This window comes from Theobroma umbraticum, unplaced genomic scaffold, assembly GCF_002168275.2.
Source record: "Theobroma umbraticum cultivar Fairchild unplaced genomic scaffold, ASM216827v3 scaffold_30.0, whole genome shotgun sequence".
Lineage (NCBI taxonomy): Eukaryota > Viridiplantae > Streptophyta > Magnoliopsida > Malvales > Malvaceae > Theobroma > Theobroma umbraticum.
In genome coordinates, this window is record NW_018397254.1 from 4,053,113 (window position 1) to 4,074,812 (window position 21,700).

The 21,700-nt window shown below is 35.0% G+C and overlaps 2 protein-coding genes across 2 annotated transcripts in view; both read right to left on the reverse strand.

Moving 5' to 3' along the window:
- The window catches only part of LOC110420323 (pleckstrin homology (PH) domain-containing protein), a 33,481-nt gene extending 17,532 nt beyond the window's left edge, over positions 1-15,949 (reverse strand). Inside the window, exons 1-34 of the mRNA XM_021433599.1 lie at positions 15,629-15,949; positions 14,605-14,708; positions 13,905-14,039; positions 13,748-13,798; positions 13,158-13,252; positions 12,952-13,069; positions 12,255-12,356; positions 11,962-12,150; positions 11,718-11,878; positions 11,210-11,380; positions 10,377-10,469; positions 9,954-10,278; positions 9,747-9,851; positions 9,572-9,667; positions 9,077-9,144; positions 8,295-8,415; positions 8,007-8,213; positions 7,705-7,908; positions 7,493-7,602; positions 6,746-6,842; positions 6,512-6,610; positions 5,847-6,002; positions 5,690-5,764; positions 5,123-5,608; positions 4,675-5,022; positions 4,366-4,497; positions 4,021-4,134; positions 3,755-3,939; positions 3,452-3,560; positions 2,741-2,884; positions 2,340-2,624; positions 1,480-2,118; positions 1,197-1,388; positions 69-172 (exon numbers count right to left, since the gene is read on the reverse strand). Coding sequence (XP_021289274.1) covers positions 69-172; positions 1,197-1,388; positions 1,480-2,118; positions 2,340-2,624; positions 2,741-2,884; positions 3,452-3,560; positions 3,755-3,939; positions 4,021-4,134; positions 4,366-4,497; positions 4,675-5,022; positions 5,123-5,608; positions 5,690-5,764; positions 5,847-6,002; positions 6,512-6,610; positions 6,746-6,842; positions 7,493-7,602; positions 7,705-7,908; positions 8,007-8,213; positions 8,295-8,415; positions 9,077-9,144; positions 9,572-9,667; positions 9,747-9,851; positions 9,954-10,278; positions 10,377-10,469; positions 11,210-11,380; positions 11,718-11,878; positions 11,962-12,150; positions 12,255-12,356; positions 12,952-13,069; positions 13,158-13,252; positions 13,748-13,798; positions 13,905-14,039; positions 14,605-14,708; positions 15,629-15,725 — 5,717 coding nt within the window. The 5' untranslated portion in view covers positions 15,726-15,949. The remainder of the gene's footprint in view (positions 1-68; positions 173-1,196; positions 1,389-1,479; positions 2,119-2,339; positions 2,625-2,740; positions 2,885-3,451; positions 3,561-3,754; positions 3,940-4,020; positions 4,135-4,365; positions 4,498-4,674; positions 5,023-5,122; positions 5,609-5,689; positions 5,765-5,846; positions 6,003-6,511; positions 6,611-6,745; positions 6,843-7,492; positions 7,603-7,704; positions 7,909-8,006; positions 8,214-8,294; positions 8,416-9,076; positions 9,145-9,571; positions 9,668-9,746; positions 9,852-9,953; positions 10,279-10,376; positions 10,470-11,209; positions 11,381-11,717; positions 11,879-11,961; positions 12,151-12,254; positions 12,357-12,951; positions 13,070-13,157; positions 13,253-13,747; positions 13,799-13,904; positions 14,040-14,604; positions 14,709-15,628) is intronic.
- Positions 15,950-19,023: 3,074 nt separating this feature from the next.
- Positions 19,024-20,722, reverse strand: LOC110417782 (FCS-Like Zinc finger 1). The gene is made up of 2 exons (XM_021430309.1): positions 20,160-20,722; positions 19,024-19,707 (listed from the first exon to the last, which is right to left on the reverse strand). Exons 1-2 carry the CDS (start codon positions 20,465-20,467, stop codon positions 19,521-19,523), a joined length of 495 nt encoding a protein of 164 aa, XP_021285984.1. The 5' UTR covers positions 20,468-20,722; the 3' UTR covers positions 19,024-19,520.
- Positions 20,723-21,700: the final 978 nt, after the last annotated feature.

Here is a 21,700-nt window from a genome sequence, read left to right on the forward strand (position 1 = left end):
ACACAACCAAGACTAATTCATATCCAGAATTGTAATTGATGATGACAAAAGTCAAAAAAAGAACCAACCTTCCATAAGCATCCAACAGACCATGCAAAAGTTTGTTAGACAAGACTGGTGATTCCACCACATTTTTTGATGCATTATAAAAGGTCAGTTCTGGACCAATTGCCTGCAAAGGGAGAAATTGTTCTCATGGGGAATCTACAGAAACGCATATATCTTGCTTAGATTAAATGTCACAAGTAATGGATAAACAACATAATTTAAATCAAAGACTCCAGATGGTAATTACATCACATTTAAAAGAAAATATATTAAGCCTATATGAACATACTATCACTTCAATGGAAGTCTTGACATCATTTATACAAAGTATACAAAAAGCAAGACAGCATTTAGAGGGCTACAAAGATTCATACTCAACAACATATTTAAGTCAGTCAAAATCAAATAAAAATTAAGAAAATACATTATTAAACAATAAATGTGCATACATATACTGTTTTTGTCCACATCCATTTTTCAATTTTAGCAACTCAGAGATAAGAGTCAATAAGGAAACAAATTTTTTAAACTGAAATAAAAATGGTAAGTCAGATGATGCATCAGCAATTTTAAATTTCTTAAAAGATAAAAAACCTGTTTAGTTGTGTAAATAAATTGTAAAACAATATTTATTGTACAATCTACAAATTAATTACCATCACTTTTTAATGAAATAAGTACTCAAACTTATCATATTAAATTTGAAACCAATAAGTTACTAATCTATAACACTATTAACACGGGCTAAAACATGCCAACACGTTATTTTGGCAATATTTGATATGTGAAAACGTGTATGATGAATCTCGTATTATTTCTATCACCCACATTTTTGTCAGTAAAAAGAAAAAGCATTGTGGCTCAAACCTAAGATCTCTATCCAAACCCCAATCTGCCATTACCAATTGAGCAACCACAAGTGGCTTTACTACCCCCCACATTTCCATCAGGAATATGTCAACCACATTGCTGTCCTATTTGTGATAATCCTTGCATATAAATACTTTTCAGTTTCCCAGCAAATCACCGACAAAATACAACACCTAAATAACTTGCTAACTTCAGGAACAAATCTATAATACACCTAAAGAAAATACAGAGTAAAAATAAAAAATAAATTTAAAAAGCGAATAAACAAACAAAGAAACCTGAAACTCGATGATAAACTCTGCAGATCTGTCAGCTACGGCATTTTGAGGTGCCATATCTTTAGCATTTTCCCTTGAAGCATCCACTTGCACACCTTCATTTCCTCCCTCTATGTAGACCAGATCATCCTTTGAAGCAGAGTAGCCACTGTTGGTTCCCAGTGAAATACATGAATCTAAAAATTGTCCATTCTGCACCAAAATAACAGCAGGTATGATTAGAACCCATTTTTGGAAAAGATGTTGATTCATTAGGTGAACAAAAAAGTACTAAAAATTATACCTTGATAAGAACATTCTTGAATTGCAGTTTTTTCCCATTCCCAACATATATCATAGCCTCATTACTAGGTGCAGAAAGATCAACTCCTTCTCTATCTTTTAAATACAACATTCCTCCATTACCATCATAAATAAAATGATCAAACTTTTCATCATCAGCAATTAAAGGTTTCACAGGAGAGAGTGAGAATTGAGCAGATGGTTGTGTGTATGTCGACTTATCCAAAGTAACTGCATCTACCATATGTAAGGACTTCTTATCTTCTTCGTTTGACAGCATACTGCCAACTGTTGGAACAAAAAACTCAACTAGTGCCAGCAGAAAATCAAGTGCTACAAGCAGTTGTGGCCTCTGGACACAAACAGAAACAGATGTTGAGAACTGACCAAATTTTGCATCAAGAATAAGCATTGTTGGAAATGGTTTGAAACCATCCTCTATTGTAACATTTCCCTTAGATATGAGCTGGCTGTTGGTATCAGAAACAGAAACTAGAGGGTTCTTAGGCATCCCTATTGCAAACCTAAACTCTTCTTCAGTTCCCAAACGATCATCAATCACAGTGAAACCCTTCAGACTTGATGAGAGAAAACCTTCGCCTAGTGTATTAGACTTGTAGAGGAGCCATGCGCCACTTGCCTGCATAACAAAGGGCAAAAAATAATTATAGACCTGGATATGCACACAATTTACCATGCAACATAGAATTAACTGTAAAAAAAAAAAAGGACAAGCAATCTAGACTTTTTTTAAAAATATGATATGCCACTTCAAACAATTCATCAGAAAGAACCATACTAATGGAGAACTCCAACAACTTAAAAGAATAGAACTACACTGTGTAACTAATGGAAATTCACCTGTACAGTAGCCAAAGGTGAATCCCACTCCCCAACATATAAGCACAATTCAACTAGATTGATGACAACAGAAACTTTCATGACAGTCCAAGTTTCATCATTTGGAGTACTAGGCTCACCAACCACATTTTGAGGAATAACAGGTTCTACAACATCTACTGACGATGTCAGAAAATCACTGCTTAATGGCGGCACAATATGTGGGGTCTCAGATATATTAGACACTGCACATTCAGTAACAATCTGATACTCCTTGTTTGACAACTCTGCTTTCAATTCCTCTATCTGAAAAAGCACATCAAAGACACATATACGTCAACATTTCTCTACATAAAAATGGCAACAAGACCATAAAGTTTCTTGCTTCCTGTACCAGAACCAATGAACACACAGTCCGTCACCTTGATTGCAGCTTCAATACTTGGTACTTGATGCATTAAGTCTCGAAGGGACCTCTGGATGACAATAGAAACCCCCTTGACATCCTTAATAATACTTTCACTTAAATCTGATTCAGTACCAACATTTAAATTGATGTCCTCAACCTGCATCCCCCATTAGAGAAAAGCAAAGGGAGGAAAATGCATGTGAAAGATGAAGTTAGCCAAATACAGATTTGGATCAGGCTTTACAACACAACAAATTCATCCCTACTATTTGTCCCACATGATGTGGTAGTAATTTATTGTTCTAACATCTTATTTATGGATTTATCGACCCATGCATAAATTGGTAGACCCCACCTTAAATTTATCAATAAATTATTTCCACGCCCAAAGGGATACTTGAAAAAAAAAAGGTGAGATGTGTATCATTACCCTTCAGAATTAACAAAAGATAACCAAATCTAATTGATAATTCTTTCTTATATGATAATTTGTGACAAAATCCTACACTAATTTCCAAGAAATTCTTGAACATTATTGGCTAAGAAATTCGAATAAACCACCAACAAAAACCTCACACAGATGATATCTTAAACAACAGTTCATCATATCTAACTTTTAGAAGGGGAGAAAACCGTCAATAGGTTCTTCCATTTCTATTCCAATTTCTTATATCTACTAACTAAGCTGCTAGCATAAAATGGGCAATCTAGATATGATCCTCACCAGAATTGTCATTATTTCAAAATGGACAGCATTCAAGTCACTTTTACTGCCAGAAAACCATTGGAAGGTATTTTGCACCGTAATATGAACAACATCAAGCTTCAGGTAACTGTAACAGAAAATTTAAAACAGTTAATATTAACATGTCATGACCACCAAGAGCCACTGACAAACATAAAGATAGCTTACATAGGCACAAATTCAAATATGAAAACTCAAAACGAATTAAAGATATATTCAGCATTAACTTATTCAAATATGAAAACTCAAAACGAATTAAAGATATATTCAGCATTAACTTACTCAAGGCTGTCTGTTCTGCGAGGCATCAGAATTATAGGTTTCCTAAGTGAAAGATCCAACCTTAAAGCAGGTGATCCTTCAATTTCACTAGTTGTAAGCCACTTCTCCGAGTTTGTAACTTGATCTTTGAATTTAACAACGTCTTTTGAATCCTTGGGAACAAGACCCATAAAATAACTAATAACCTACATTATCAAGTTCAAGATGCATGAGAGATAAGCTTAAAACTGTGGTAAGTAATTACTAATAATTGAATGTTTTATTACCTCCTGCACAAAGCGATTCAAGTAAACAACGCGTACTTCTGAAAGTTGGCCAACAAGGCTATACTCGTAACCTTCATAATCTTCATCATCAATGCTAAATGAAGTAAATTCCAACTGCACGCCAGCCCCAAAAAAACAATGATTTAACTTTTATAACATTATACACTGAATTCAGAGAAGTACAACAAAGGGTAAAATATGAAAAATACAAATATGAAAACTCCAAACAATTCTAGTTACATTTAAAAAGACAAACATCTAGCAAATTTCAGCAACACATCCAAGAGTCTAAACAAATGAAGAATTTTCTTCACAAGTTCAGTAAAAGATGATAAAATGAAATACCTCAACAAATGAAGTTCCTCCAGGATCTCTCATATCACAGATCCAAAAATACATATGGCTGCTAGGGAGACTGTCATCACTTATTCTCAAATTCCCCAATGCTGCATTTATACTGAAAGAGGATGGGAACACCTTCAAACAAAAGAAAACTTTTAAACATTAAAACTGTGAACATCAAATTTAAGAAAAGGTAACCAAGTTTCATAAAAATGAAATGCAGAGGCTGAGATGAGAAAAGGGAAGCAATTAAAAATAAAAACTAGTAAATTTAGAAGAGAGAAAAGGGAAAGTCTGAAACAGCTAAAGCACCTTTATATCAGTGAGCAGATTTTCTTGTGACAATGTAGCAAGCTTAGTTTCATTTTCATTCATCAACAAAATCTGAGCATGAGCCATATTTAATTTTAAATTGAAAATAATTCTGGATTTCCCTTTTCCTAGCAGACCTTTGACCGCAGGCTCCTCAACACTGGTCGATTGTTGATTGTCAGCAGGATCTTCACTGGAAATATCCTGCTTCACACCAACTCCTGAAGAATTATCACTAAAAGATTCACAGCTTTCATCCTCAATAGTAACAGCATTGGCAAATTCCATAATGGCAAGGATTGTTGGTCTACGACAGAAAAATGACAATGTAGCCAGAGTCACTGTGACCTGAAAGTACCATTTATTATCACTTCAATATTAAATAAAAGAAGACAATGATGATGAAGACCAGGACTGAAGTTTATTTCAAACCCAGAGAAGTACCCACCTGCATATCAATATTGTTGTATAGAGGAGAGTTCTGGTCATAAATAACTATTTGTGCTTTTACAAAACTGTCTAACGTATCACTTAGTCCAATGTCCTCCCTTCTCAGAAGAAGGTTGTCATCAGGGAGTAAACCACTAACACGACTAAAACTTAAAGTTGTCAATGAGGTTTTCTCTGATGAGAGAAATTTCTGCAAACTACCGAATTCAGATGCTTTTCGAGGTGTTGGTGTTGTGCACTCAGCAGGGTCAACCAAACTTTCAGGTGCTTCATAAAATTTATCATCTCCTTCACTTGGGGATTTGCTTTCCAAATTCTGCTTCTCGGCATCATCTAATAATGAATGTGCATCTGCACTTCGTATAAAAGATCTTGCCAAGTAGCAAGGCCGAGACACAGTATTGCAGCAAATCAAATCTTCAATTTCCAAAGATTTCAGTACAGTGCCAATGAACATATCATTCCCTTTTATTGAAAGCTCAACCTGTTTTTACAAAAGTAAATTTTATAAGATCAACACCAATAGAAATATGAACTAATATGAACATACTAATGTTAACCTTACCTGACCACCTATTGCTCGGAATTCAAATAGTGGATACTCTCCAGCAAGAAGCACCTTAATGAAACTCCGCTCATGCTACAAAAGATAGGCACAAATCAGTCATTCCAAAGCAGTTCAAACTTCAGCCGAGTTCCAAGACTAAACACTCAAGGCTTACCTGATGATTATAACAAAAGCTGATCTTTAGCTCATCAAGAACACCAGTAATAAAAATGCTCTCAATCTTTGCTAAATCAGTTGTATCATGCTTGTCATTGGGTTCTGTTTCTGAGTCTGATGAAGTTTCGGATAGACTAATAATAGGAGCAGAACCCTGCAGAGAGATTAGAATGGCATTAGTTCTTTGCATTAGAAAAATTACCAACCCATAAAAAGTGCTTCCTTTTTAACAAGCAAAATATTCTTGATGATGTCCCTTGATTTCACAGACCATCACCTCAAATAGGTTAGAATTAGCCTGGAAGAAAGTGATGCAAGCATGCTAGAAGAAACTTTATCGCTTCTGTATGCTTTCATATTTAAAATTTCATTTCTAGCAACGTAGGACTTCATCTTACAAAGTCTGGCTATTTTCAGGTACAAAGGCAGAATTATAATTTTCACAACTCTTGTGCCCTAGGGGAATTTTGGTAATTTTATTTTGGAGGGATTTGTTTTCACTAATTCTAATGGTTTCCAAATCCTAGTCCAACTAGTTAAGTTGTCCTATTTATATGTCTTTGTATTGTTAGACTCAGTAGAGTTGATTTATAATAGAGATTCAAGTTCCTGAAAGCTCTGCTACCCATTTTAATAGATTAAAACCAGGAACCAAGGACCTACCGAAGTAAGATATATAGCTCCCTGCAGGCGGCTTTGCCATGCTTTCCTCGAATCATCAGAATCACAAAGTAATATTAGTGCATTCACATCTTCTACCACCTAGTAGGAAAGATGATATAATTAAAGCAATATTCAGAAAGGATAAAAACTATTGAACTACAATCAGAATTTTTATGGTACAATCTAATGAATTCCTGAGTATTAAGTATTTTAATAACTGAAATCTCTTACAACCTTGCTATTTGACCGTCCAGCACCACAAACAGCCAATACAGATTCCACATCACCAACCAATTCAGCTGGGACTGCATAAGTTTGTTTTCCTCTCAAGCTACAGAGCAAGAAAATCAGGACATAAAATTATAAACATCAAGTACAAATGAGAAGACCACTCAAACCAAGTACACGTATCATACTGTAAACTAGATGGTGTGACTCTGAACTTAAAGAAGTCCCCTTAGACCTTAACCATCACAAAAATGCAACTTTTCTTGGTGTTATCCAGCCACATAAGAACGTATCCAGCCTCATCAAATGCATATCCGCCAGTGGATACACAAGGGGTGGAGTTTTGCCATGCTCCACAATTTTTCGCACTGAATTTCTAATATAATATACTAAAATGAGAATTCACTGAGTATCTAACACTCATTTGTGAACCAACCGCTATAAAGTAGCTAGAAGCTCAGCAAAAGGATGTTAAGAGAACTAAATAAATAAATTTGGTTCCGCTTCAAACTTTTAACTAAGGAAAGAAAATGCTCATGCATTTCAAAGTTTACATAGCGGTCATGCATCTTAGTTGGCTTAGATCTTTTATTCCCTTTCCGTACCTCCTAAATCTTCAAATATCTATCCGGTTATATTAGATGATCATGCCAGTTGAATTTTTTGTACTTCCTAAATCTTCAAGATACATATTCATTTATATTAGATGATCATGCGACAGGAAATTCAATTTGGAGAAGTTGGTGAACTAACCTGATATACTGCTTGTATGACTTAGAACCAGGACTCTCAAGTACATACAGAAAAGGCCCTACTAAGCACAGGTATCGCCGCTGCCATACAGCTTCTCTATGTCCCACACCCTATCACATAAAAATTGTGGGCCAAAAGAGAGAGATGTCAAGAAAATAAAACCAGAACAAAACTAGACAATATATATAATATAGAGAGTGTGAGAGAGAAACCTTCCTACTAAGAACAGACAACCAACCCTCAAAGTCAGCTTGATTCCATGGGCGAAGGAGATCTGGCCTGTCATTGTCCTCATCTTGAAAGATCTTAAATACTTGCATCAATCTATGGTACCGAGCAGGAGAAAAGTGGAACCCTAATGACGGTAATTGCACAGCTAGTCTTGTTGAAGGATATGATGGGTTCTCTAAGCGAATCTGTATGTGACACAAAACAATTAACCATAAAAAACACAACAATGTTAAAAAGAAACAAAACAAGCACCAAATTTGAGGGAAACTGTCTACAACTTTACCTGCTGAAGCTTTAAGATTACCCCACATTTGTCAATAACAGGCAACGAACAAAAACCATCAATGATGGCAGAAGCTGCAGACTTCTGTAGAGAGGTTTTGCTCCAATGGTAATCACCATCAACCAAAAAAGCAGAGACGTCACTCAAAACCAAATCAAACTGCAAATACAACTCCAGCTCCTCAGAAGATGCACATGCGTAGTCATCCTGCAGATATTCAGCAAAGTCAACATAAATTAAACATTTCAAATTAAGTAATTAAAATAGGGCTTGTACCCATCCACTAACCTGTGAACGAATGACCAAATTTCCCAAATCAAGAAGAAGTTTTGTTGAATGCTTGCTGTCAGGTCGAAATTCAGTAGGAATTGTAATCTTAGGAGCCGCAATATCCAGGTCTAGCAGAAACCTATAAACAGGTAAAAGAGTTCAGCTTATTCAAATAATTATAAATTTTCTTACCAGAGTTAATGTAATGGATATACTGATCAAATAAACCAAAAAGAGTTCACTAGAAATGACAAGTAAGACCCAGAAGGGTCAATCTATATCACCCAAAAAGCCACATCCAAAGATTATAGCTTACATACCAAGAAAAGTCCATGTCCGTGCATATATCAATGACAATTGAAAAGGATAAGTCAATACCGGTAAGGTGAATCCATGATTTCAAAATTGCTAGTTACAATACAAGAACTAATCCATCCTAGATAAATATACAAAGCAAGAAGAGTGAGACATCATATGAAGCTTCCAAATTCCCAGGAAGTTGGTGTTATATATACCATAAGCCTCTGGTGAAAGGCTCATGAGGCTATTTTGGTTCTGACATCAATAAACATAATTTAGGTAGCTCTATACGAGATTATACATTGCAGACAGTATTCCCCACTAGAGGGAGAAGAAAGAAACAAGACAGCTGCAGCTGTAACAAACATTAAAATACTAGGTCCCTAAAAAACAAAGCAGACAAAATTGACCCAGCAATCTTTGTGGATAATCTAATTCTTTCCTGACTGACACAATTATGTAGCACTGGTGCAAATTTTAATCTAAAGAAGGTAACAAACCTGGCATGGTCCTTCAAAGCCCTGTTCACTTGTTGCTGAGCAGAACGTTTGACTCCATCAATTGTCATCTGGTAATCAGTTAAATACACCATTAGGGAACCAATCATCACTAAAAATGTGCTGGTAGTAACTTCTCTGAGAAAAGAAAGAATGTAAAACCACAATCAACTCTATTCCTGCTGGTCATGCAGGAGAAATTTATGTTAACATATTAATTTTTAACCCCAGTTTCTTCAGTAAAAGATTTTAAAAAATGTGACATTACAACTCTATATAACAGGGAATATCTAGTTGCTTTTATTAATTTCAATACAACAATAAACACATCCACATATATACAATAACATCACTATTTAATTTCCCATCTAAAGCCGGAATTATAAGCTCTAGATACATATACTAAAGATTCAACAGTCAGAAGGCTATTTTCCAGCGACTTAGCTACTGAAAGTACTTTTCAATAGAATCAAAAAGATGGCATAAGAAGAACAAAACCTGAACAGCAGCTGCAGTTTCCAGTGCAATAGTCTGACTGACAGCTGTATTACTTTCAAAAAATTTGATAACTTCATCAAGGGAGTCCTTGAGATACTGCCCAAGACATGGAATTTAACAAATCAGTATATAGTCCAAAAATTTTATGAGTCAAGAGTTGGGAATAATTGCGTACAGTCACATAACATGGAGAAGCTTTTGCAACCATGCTCCAGTCTACTTTTGCATCGAAAGGCTTGTAGCAGAAAATACCAACTAAAGAATCGGATGAAGTTGCACTCTGCATGAAGAAAAGGTAGAATTAAGATGCCACTACGGCTGTTTGGCAAAAATGCAACCAGCCAAAAAAGCAATTTTGAAGAATGAAAGAGGAAAAGTAGACCTCAGCAAGAAGGCCACTTGGAGATGATAATTGATATGAACCCAGTCTCAAGTCAAACACTTTTGTCTCGGGATAAAGCTTAATAGAGCAATCAAGGCCTTCACATGATAATTCAGCAAGACATGCATGGGCCCCATCCAGAAGCTTTGAAGCATTATGTTTCATGTGAACCTCCAAAGAAGTCTGAAGAATATCAGGTTTTTCATTAATCATAAGTGACTGCTCTTCATCACCTTCCTTATAACCTATAATTTTGTTTAATTGCTCCCAGTCCTCTTCACTAAAACTGAATGATTCACTTTCATCTTTAAGAGATTGACTAGCCCTGAAATTGTACATATAAAAGGTCTTTTGTAAAACCTACAACATCATGAGAGATCACCAGTAAAAAAGTAAGAAGATGCTCTCCATACAAGAACTTACCACCCAAATGACCACCATGATTGTTTAACTTTCTGCTTCTTCAAGTGATTTTCTGAGTCTATTGACTTCTCAACAAACTTGTGTGCCAACATTCTGCATTATACCAGGATAGAATATAAGTAATCAACACAGAAAAGCCACTATATTGAAACAAGAAAGTAATGAAGTAATCAATATTTATAATAATTATACATATCTGTATAAGGACTGAATTAAACTAAGATTACATGCCCAGCATACTCATGCATGTGTCTATAGGTGTCTACAAACTTCTCACTTCGGGGTATACTGTCGTCTCCCTAGCATTAAAAACATAAGAATTAAGTAGTGTACCAGACATTGATTAGGTTTGGAGTTTGTGGCAGACTATTGTGCCTAAATGTGGGAGAGAGCATTAAGTGGTACTATCCATTATCTATTAGCCTTAGTTACATTGAGCCACTCCATCAATTGCCATTTGGTATTTAGATTGAAGTAGGATACCTAAAGTTAATTTTGACATGAAGCTACGGAGACTAAGAATATACTACCAGAATTAAGCTCATTATGCAATTATAATGCACAAGATACTGTTCAATATAATGTGAGTCACCCTAGGTTCTTGTAGATGAGTTAGCACTCTACTTAGGAGGTAGTTTAATACAAGAGCAAACCAATCCAAGGGACCAAAAAGTACACTTGCCAAGGGAGGAATGAGCCAAACAATATACATGTTAGTTAAAAAGCTCTACTGTCAGGGATTCTATTAAAATATAAGCAACATCAAAACCAAAATTGATATGGATAACTAACAGTATGACATTAGTATGACATATTTTAACAAAAAACAATACCTCCATTGCAGTATAAGTTCAATATCAAGTCCACGATCAAGCTCCTCAATTTCTTTATTATCATCAACTACCGGCCGATTCACATCAGATTTAAGCAGGGATGCATATAGGGATATATATTTCTTGCGCAACCTTGTATACCTCAAAACCTGCTCCCACGACAATTTTCCACTGCCACAACAAGTAGATTCTTAGACAATGCAGAACCAAAAAGCAAAAGTGTCAAACCATGTTCAGAGAAGAGCCAAAATTTCCCCACTCCCATGAACCTTTATGTCCTAGCTTAAATTAAAGAGAGATCAAGAAATAAAGCAAAAAAAAAAAAAAGCCAAGATGTGAACCATCTTTGGTTGACTAGTACTGATTTTTAATATTTAAATTACACTTAAATAAAGACTTCCAAGATGAGAAAGATTAGAGGTTTTATCTTGGGGCAGGTTAATTATATGACAAGAATTTGCTCAATAAACTAAAGCTGGATGGCAAGAAACAAAACTTGTTTAGGTACCTAGCCTTCTTCATTTGATCAGAAACAGCTTTGTAAGCATACTTCCACCAAGACCTTGGATCTGACTTCAAAGTGACAGTTGGACGGTAATGGGCATGTTTTAACCTCTGATTGAAGGCAGTGAAGTTGTCAGCCAATTTTAAAACATCCCTGTACCCATCCTGCATGTACCAAGATAATGAAATCATTAAAAACCTACACTCAAGAATCAAAGCACTTCAAAGAAAGAAACACCGGAAATAACCTTTGACAAACAAAGAGTCACATCATCCAAGTTCACTGCTGCTTTCTGGAGAGGCTCACCACTATCAGAAGATTCATTTTGCCGCAGCTTCAAGTACTTTGCATTCCCAGTCACTGGTTGCAAGATGTAGGTGTGCTCTTTTATAGGACGATCAGCTGGTCTGCCATCTTTTGTACCAAATCTAAAAACCTGCTCCATGGGAAACAAGGACAATTTTGGTTGAAAACTGAGAAAAGTGCGAATGAACAGAATGCATGTACTAATTAAATTTAAAGAATGACATAAAACAATACCTGAACCCACTCAGAAGGAAGCAAATCCTCCCATGGCTTATCGATATGCCATGGCAATATATCAGAATCCAAATAAAGAGCAAGTCGATCCAGTTCAACAAACTATAAAAAGGGGGAATAAAAACAAAAATAGGCCATCATAAATAATAACTAGAATACTGGAAGGAAAGGAACTTGAGGGAGAACGGAATTAAAAGGATGAGAGAGTCTCTGAAAAGCAAAAGTGAGCACATAACAGCTCCAGTGGTCATGCTGGTGTGATGTGACTAACAAATGATATTGCCAGAGGCAGTTAATGGCCATTAAAGTTTGGACATTAGCAGCAAACAGTTGTGTAAGGTAGCCGATAACAGCCAATTTAAATGGTAACATTTGACACATTGGAACGTAAGCAAAATTAACAAATACCAAGGCAACCATATATCTCAGAGAAACACATAGGTTATAGTTCTGTACTTGCTAAAGAATTTTAAATCTGATTAAAGAGAAAAAGAACAACAGATTTTGCTAAAACTCTGCAGCATCAACAGGAAACCCAACAAAAAACTAAATTGTTTTCTACAATCATAAAGAACAGATTCACAATTAAACAATCTGACACTGTTATTATGAGGATCCATGTTTCAGTAACTTCTCTCAGGCGAAAGCAATTGAAGCAACAAAAAATCAAATTTTGATGTTTTACTAAAAGAGAAACCTTCTGTATACGATCTAGTGCACCGCCAGTAACAAAAGTCTCCTTCCCACTGTCATCAACTGTTACAGCAGAGAGTTTCTCCAACGTAAGGCCAGCTGCAAAAGGGTGGCCAGGATTGCTAAAAAGGGAAAGGGTGAAAAAAGAACCCAGTAAGTTCCAGATGAATTGCTAAAACATAGGGCATAAACCTGTAGGGTTTACTTTACCTCTCAAGATCCTCATATCTGATGTGAATATTTGAGATTGAGAGCTTCAAGTTACCAATTATTGTGCCTATAAGGGATCCCAACCATGATTTATTCTTCAAAGAAAAGCAAGAAAAAGTACATTTAATCATAATCAGTAACCAAATATGTAGTCCAGGAAGGGAAAGACTCAAAAAAACTAAATCTTTTTTACTTGTGCAGAATAAACAGTGGCACGTTTCAGAAGCTAATTGCACAATCAAGAACAATGAGGTAGAAAAAGTTATGCTCCATGTACAGAAAAAAAAAACATGCATGTTTCTCTAACCTGCACCAGTGGATTCTATTGATTGAAAATATTTATAAACAAGGAAACTTCTTAAAACCCAAAAAGACCAATCCCCATATCAAATCTCAAAGCTCTTATGATGCAAGTCAAAGAGGAATCAAAATTCATAAAGCCACAAAGATCAAGATCATCAAGGAGAAAGCTTATGTCTGGTAAAGAAAGTCTAAAAACCTAACTATTCAAACATATAACCATGGGAAGAACCATGACCAGCTATCAGCAACCACTGTCTTAAAAGTACTAGATGGAGTCATTAAGATACCATTTCAGATTTCAATTGATGTGTCCTTTCCAACAGCTTCATTTCCATTTCCTATCACCGCCAACAAAAATTAAATTTGTAAAGAAACAAATTCAATATTCAAACACATTTTATATGGTTAACAACATCAACATACACACTGCTCACCCGGTCTTACCCGTACTCGGCTTTTCTTAGCTTCTTGGATAGCATCCTCAGTGCACCCTTCAACTGAGGTTGCAGGTTCAGCTAGCAGAAAAATGCGATCCAAGTAAACTAAAACTGGATCCTGACCAAGCCTACTCCATGGAACCTGAAGTTGGCAAGTAAAACATCAGAAATTTTATAGCATGCAACCAACTTTGCAAGAATTAAAACATGTATGATACTCATAAGTGGCATCAACAACCCAGGCTTTGCCTAAGTGTCACTATCCCTCTTTAGAAAGAATAAGGTCCAAGATTCAAATCCATTCTCTCCTCTCAGACTTCCTCATAGTTACCCAAAAAAAGAAGTGGTATGCAATACAGCAGTTTTCTTAGACTACATATCAAGTCCACCATGCACATATCAGCCACAATATACTACCTGTTAGCCACAATATGCTACCTGTCAGCCACCACTGGCATACAGTCACCATCATTAACTGCACCTCAACCGTCTTCAACAATAACTTCATAATTCCATTAGTTTTTAAACCTCATAGATTTCACACTCAACAAATCAGGATTATAATTTGTTCCCTTATATTTTAAATTTTATATTTTAAAAGAAGAAAAAGAAAGAGGCAAACAGCCACAAGCAAATCCAAAAATATTCAAACATAAAGCACGGACAGTCAATAAAATTTTATGAGAACAATATTTTACACCACAAACCTTGAGTTTAACTGATCCAAGAAATCCTGCCTTGACCTTTACAGGCAACTTTAAAGCATTGAGTGCCTCTGGCTTCAGTTGCATGTTTGTTAGCTCAACATCACCTGTTTTAATTTAAGAATATATGTGAAGACATCAAGAAAAAAAGGTGATCCAAGGACAGCAACATATTTATACATACTGATTATTTGAAGCAAAATCAACACCATTCCTATCCTTCTACAACTCCTAACTACCACAAACAATATTACACTTTCCTCGTCACCATAAACCCCCAATCAAATAATAAATTGTATAATCCTCAAAAGAACAGTCTTCAAAATCATCATTCATACCCCTTTCACAGATCAATATCAAAACCCTTTTACATTTCCAAATCCTATTTTAAGCAAACCTAAACAGCTCTGAGTAGACTGAGTTCCTCAGTCCAATGTTGTTTATTGAGCATTCTAAAATTTCTCTCAACGCCCTCTACATTTTTTCAGGTTTTTCCCCCTCCATTAGTCTTCCCCTTTTCTCTTTTCCGAAACATTTGGGTGGAAATCATTTTTCATCCAATACAACTCACATTAGTAGATAATAGGAATAACAACAGATGAAAACATGGTGACAAACATGCTTATAACCCCGTGCATTCGAATTGAACAGTACCTGATTAAGAGGCTAAGGCAGCTCTCTATCTTTATCACTTAGAACAATAAATGGTCAGGACTCTATCAACATTTCCATCCACATTCAAACATTATGCAAGCAAGAAAGTAGAACTCCATAGACCAATCAACAAAATTACATTCAAATAGAAAACAAGCCGACTTCAAAAACACTCGCTCAGTTTTACTTTCTCTATCACTTAAATTCATCCAGTCCAAACATACTTCCAATCCTAATCGTGTAAATTACACTTAAAAACAATTTGACGAAGCATAACCCATAAAAAAAAACAAATGAACTTTATCGACAATCTCAGAAACTATAACCCGACAGAGAATAGAACCAAAAAAAAAGGTCAAAGAAAACGTCAAACCTTGCCAAACACTGATCTTAAGAGCTTCTTTATTGAGACCTCTCACGTAGTTCCCCAAATACCTCTGCAAGAGGTAAGCCACTTGATCCTCCAGCATCTTTGCTGTTTGTGTTTTCTTTTTCTTCTCTGGATTCTTGAATCAAACTATCCAAGACACTGATCAGAACAAGAATCTAAGATGTAAGAGATTGAAAATTTTGACGTAAGAAAGAAGAAAAAATGAATGAAAATTGTTCTTCATTTCTTTTTGTCGGGTATAAAAGAAATTTTCTGGAACCGAAAAGAATGGCGGTTTTAGGAGAAAAAGGAAGTGAGGTTTTTCCTCCAACACCACGCCAGGCGTCCTTGTAATGGAAGGGAAAGAGAAGAGTAGTTATACTCTACGGTTACTCCTATTTCTTATTTGGAAATTTATCGATCTTGATGAGAATTGATAGGTCATTTGATGGGGTTAATGGAGAGTAGGTTACTTTGACCGTCGAGCGTAAGGGGATTGGTGGGTGGAAGATGTGAATGTAACGATGATTGTAGCTGATTTTATATAAAGTCCACGACTGGCATTTAGATTTACTAGCATGCCACTGAGTGAAAGGCGGTGGCGTGTAGCCGTTAAGGTGCGAATATTACAGTGGGCTTGATGACGTTTGCAGTTAATTTTAGGGAATTTTTTTGGGGGAATTTCGAAATTGGGGCAATGGAGTGAAAATATTTTGAGTTTGCTGCCATGACATAAGATAATTATTAAGAAGGAAATAAAATTATTGAAAATAGTTAAAATGGAAATGGAGTTAACTATTTTAGCCTCAGCTTTAGCAATGATTAGAAAGGGAGGGGGACCAAAAGTGAGAATGAGAGAAAGGGGAGAAAGACATGGTGCTCAAAGTATTTATTCAACTTTAAAAAGAGAAAAAGTTTAAAAAAAAAAGAGTCATTATCAACAATAATTAAGTCATCAACAACACAAAAGATGGTTAAATATGACTCTAATAATGACAAATTAGGTCTACTTACACTATTCAACTATGTCTAACAGTAATTTGACCTTTTTAAAATTTGAAAATGTGTTACATTAATCAAATTTGATAAGGTTGATGGTCAATCTAACACTAACATTGTCGATGTCCATAGCCAAAGCGAGAAAGAAGAGAAAAAAATAAGAGTGAGCATTTAGTTAATTTGACCTATTTAGTCTTAAAATTTGAAAAACTATATTAGCAAAACTCTTAATAAAAAATAATCAAAATTATTATCTTAAAATCGACTTATATTAATTGGTTTCAATCAAGATGATCAATTCCAAATACTAATAATATTAACTATGTTCATATTAGAAAAGCATACTTAATGTTTCACTCTTAAATACTTTTAATTTAATGGTATATATAATTTAAAATATTAATAATACTTATGTTTAAAAGAATATATTATTAATAGTCGAGTTTTTAATTAATTCGAGTGTAAATTTTAAACAAAAAAATCAAAATAACCAAATAAATTACTTCTCCTAATCAATTAATATCGAAATTAAAAAAATCAAATCAAACTAACCAAATTCAATTATTTTCTTTCTGTTATTTGGATTTGCACCAATTAATGTTTAGTCCTGCAAGAAAAAAAAAAGAAAAATAGGTAAAATGGTATTTGCAATTTGCCGATCAATAATTAATAAAAAAACCTATTGCCTTTCTAATAAGTATTATTTTTCATGGTAGCAAACTCAAAATACTTTAACTCAATCGCCCCATATAAAATTCTCCCGATTTCCCGGAACACGGGCTTCGTCTTGAAAGACTTGAACCGCAAGGCGGCACGTGGCGTCGCAGCGCAATAGACGTTGCAGTTCATCTCATCCCTCACGTGCTCACGTGACTCATTTCCAATGCTTGCTTGGTTGAATCAATATTTTGTTTTCCAAGTAATACTAATTAATCAAATGGATTTGAGCGATCAAATGGAACATCATTGAGCACATGGGCATTTCTATGGTTTAATTTTTATCTTAAAACATATCTAAATAAATGAATAATAATATACAAATATATTTTGCAAATTAAATAAAAATTTATTAAAACAACCTTTGACACAAACAAAAAAAAAATCAAATTAATGAACACAAGACAGATTGTTTTAATAAATTAGAATATGTATAGTTTTTTGACTCGATTTACAATGACAATGAATTAGAATTCTTTTAAACATAACATAGACAGATTGTTTGAGGATTGTGAATCCATAGAAATGCGGATGGATTTTGTTGATTCTTTTAACATTTTAATTCTCCTACAATCCAAACCGACTGATTTATAAACTTTTCCCTTTAAATGGAGGATTGGGTGAACATGCAAACCATATGCCCCAACGGGCCAGGCCCAGGAGCCAACAAAATGTTTAACTGGGAATCATGGTCTTCTAAGGTCAACAACGTTGTATCTCATTCAAAACCATGACCTCTTTTGGTCCATATTCCAATCCAGACAGAGAGTTTGGACTGTAAATCATCCCCCACTCTGCCTCACCTTACCATCTGGGTTTGAGCTTTGGACCTCAAACTGCAAACCTAAGCATATTGTTCTTTTCTGGCTAGAAGCCTGGGCTGGCTATGATTTACATTTTAAACTTGCTCAAACGGGTAATAAATTTTCACAGCACTTTCATCAAAATACAGATGTTGTGCGGTTGAACTTCAAGAGAAAAAAGAATCATTAAGAGAGTCTTAATGATGATGATTGAGTTATTAAGCATATTTCTTTATTCAAAACAGTGGCACCAATCACTTTTAGTTCAACCAAAATTAGTTCAAATCGGGATTGTAATTTAGCTCACTCTGAAGTTTTGATCTAATAATCTTCAGAGTTCTGACCTATATTCTTTCTTACCATTGACGTCCCATCAATTCCCACACAGATTCTTGTTGATGTTATTATATTGTCTCAAAGTCTGAACCATTTAAACCAAATTCCTCTTCTTGAACCTTCCAAGAAAGAGTCATGAACCATTTAAACCAATTCCCTTTTCTTGAACCTTCCAAGAAAGAGTAATATAGTGTGCTAGATATCTAACGCTATACAGTCAAAAAGGTCACAGAAGAGAAAAAGAGAAAAGAAAAAATAAAGAATTTCCATTAACTCTGTTCAATGCAACAAGCTTCTGGAATTCAACAGGGACAGATGCGTGGAGGATTGGTGGCCAAAAGCCTAACATGGCAAAATACCTATTGTTTCCCTGGTGGGAGCTGTGCGTGGCGTGGCAGGTAACTGCACAACAAGCCACGAATTCCTGAACTGAGAAGCAAATGCCTCTTTTTACCAGAAAAAGCTCTTTACTTTTGCCTTTTTCTAATCCCCACCTTTAACTCTCTCTAGACTTGAAGCCCAAAGGTGAAAAGAATAAAAAAGTGCAATAACAACATTTTAAGTACGTTCCATTTATGTCATTCCCATTTAACATCAGTAATACTGAAAATAGAAAAGAAACTAGTACAGAAAAAGACCAAGAAGAGCCCAAAAAAACCTTTCCCTTCTCATCATTCTTCATTGATGCATTAGCATTTCTCAAGAAAAAGAAAAGAAAAATATCAAATCTAATTAACCAAAAAAAAAGAAAATCCCAAAAAAGAGCCACATCACAGAGTAGATCCAGGCTATCTCACATCCTCATATACATAACATTCACAGTTAAAACTATTACTGTATATATTTTTTTAAAAAAGAAAAAAGGTTAAAAAAACCCAGAAAAAACCCCTCAAAATAGGATTCTTCTTCTTCCGCTCCTCTCTCCTTGGCCCTTTTCTTCATGGATCTCCATGTCTTCCTTTTTCTTGTCTGCTTTTTTTTTTTGTTTCAACTATTTATATTATGGTAGATATGTTCTTTAATTCCTTTGTGAGGGAATTTTAGGCAGCTGCAACAGTGCCTGCACGGAAAGGGTAGTCTTGAGCCTCAGTTGGAGATGTAGATTTCCTTTGGTCTTTCTTTCTCAAAGCTTTCATTGAGGAAGAAAGATTCCAGTTCTTCTCCTTGGCTTCATCTATATCTATCTGTTCTTGTCTGCAATCTTCACTACAGAAAGGTGTGTCCCCTCTGCAAGATTTCAACATAACAAGACCAAATACCAATCAGCAACCAAATCTATACATGCTACAAATGTTAAAGCCAAAACACCAGTCTTGGTTTCTACGAAATTTAAAGACACAAGGAACTTTAGAAAAAAAAATTTCTTTGGAAACAACTCCACAGTCCACAGTAAATTCCATATGTTTTGCAGCCTGGAAATCGTTATTAAATTATAGTCCTTTAGTTAAAAATTGGAATAAAAACTTATTAACTTGTTCTGGTAAAATCTAGTTCTTGTATCCAGCATCAGCCAATCGCAGTTCCATGGATCTTGGGAGAGAGTTCATAAAGCAAATATGCATTTCCTCAAATTTTTGAGATTCAAACTAAAAGATTCATCGGATCTTTCATGAAATTATACTCTTTCTATCTAAAAAACAAAAGACTTTTTTCACATGCACATCAAAATATGGACTAACCTGTACATGAAGATGTCACGGTTACCCCCCAGAGGCTTCTTGCAAAGAAAACAAGCATCCAAGAAATGGGGTTGATGGTCTTCAAATCTGGCATCATAAAACCTGGCAGACCTTGGAGAAGAAACAGAAGAAGACAGATTCCTCAAACTACTCCTCCTTGAGTAACAAAGAGGCCTTGAAAAAAACCCATTTTGGTTAGGACTATGGTAATGGCTTCCCGAATACCCAGCTTCCATATCCGCGAGAGAAGCCAATCCATCATCTTCTTCAATGAAACAAGGCCTCCTTGAAGGTCCAGAAGAGTCCATTTGGTCTGTTCAGAAAAGATCTTGTCTTTAAGAGTCTCTGAAAAGAAGAGGAAGAGAGAGAGAGAGGGAGAAGAGTAAAGAGAAGAAGAGGAAAGAGGAAAATGGTTGAGAGACAGGATGATGAAAGGGTGAAGGAATGATGGGGTAGATTTTATAAGGGCAAAGCTTTGTTCTTTGTTGAGGAAAAGACTATAAACAACGGCAGGTTTCGGGAATCCGTGCAAGTGAATCCATTGGCTCAAAATACCTGCATCTCCAAGTTCAAAAATTATTTCCGGTTAGTAGTTGTGCTCCCTTTACTCTTTTGCCAGTCCTTTATACCCAAAAATACCATAACACCATTGGAATGAGAAAATAAAAAATTAACAAATTTGTCTAATTTTTCAAAAAATGTGAAAAAATATAATAATAATAATAACAATAATAATATTTACAAAATGTAATTGTTTATTTTATGTTATTGATTATATGTGCAATTGCGCTTAAAGTATTAAAGCTAAAGAATACATTTAACTGAAAGTAAATAAATACTAATTGAAGGTCTTGAATCACCATATAAACATTTTTTTTTGTAAAATAACAATAAAACCTCCAATTAAGTTTAAAATATATTGAAAACATTTTTCTAAATAATTTTGAAAAAGGTATAATGAAAACCAACTAAAAGTGTTTCAATCTAATAATAAATTAACAAGTTTTTAGGAAATAAAAATAATTAATTGATTAAGATATTTTATAGTAAAAAGAGAAAGATTGGCATCAAATTATTAAATAAAAGATATACGTCAATTATTAAATCCAATTGTTTCATATTAAATATGTTTTACCACTAAGAATTAATGATGAAAATAGGAAACGAGATGGCAATTTTGTGGTTTCAGAAAGATTAGAGGGCGAAAGAAGGAAATTGACAGTCTCGTAGTTGGGACTCGATCTTTTAAAACAAAGAAAAAACAAAGCCCCATTGTCCATATTCTAGCGTCAGTATCTGTGGCAGGCCCCACGCTCGTGCAATGCGCGTTAACGTAACGACCACACCGCCATAATCTTGGCTCCAACGACGGTTTTGGTTTCCCCTTTCTCCACCTTCCAGGATTTTAATGCGCTCTTAGCCGTTGATATTCAACTTACACTCTCTTTCCTCTGTAGCAGTGCATATATTTTTTCTTTCTATTTTTCTCTATCGAATAAAAATTATTTTAGAAATAATAATTTGAAGAAAACAAATATAGT

Coding starts and splice junctions, on each gene's coding strand:
- LOC110417782 (XM_021430309.1), bottom strand. CDS start 20,467: ATGGACTCTTCTGGACCTTCAAGGAGGCCTTGTTTCATTGAAGAAGAT. Junction 19,708..20,159: donor CGTGACATCTTCATGTACAG/GTTAGTCCATAT, acceptor GAAATCTTGCAG/AGGGGACACACCTTTCTGTA.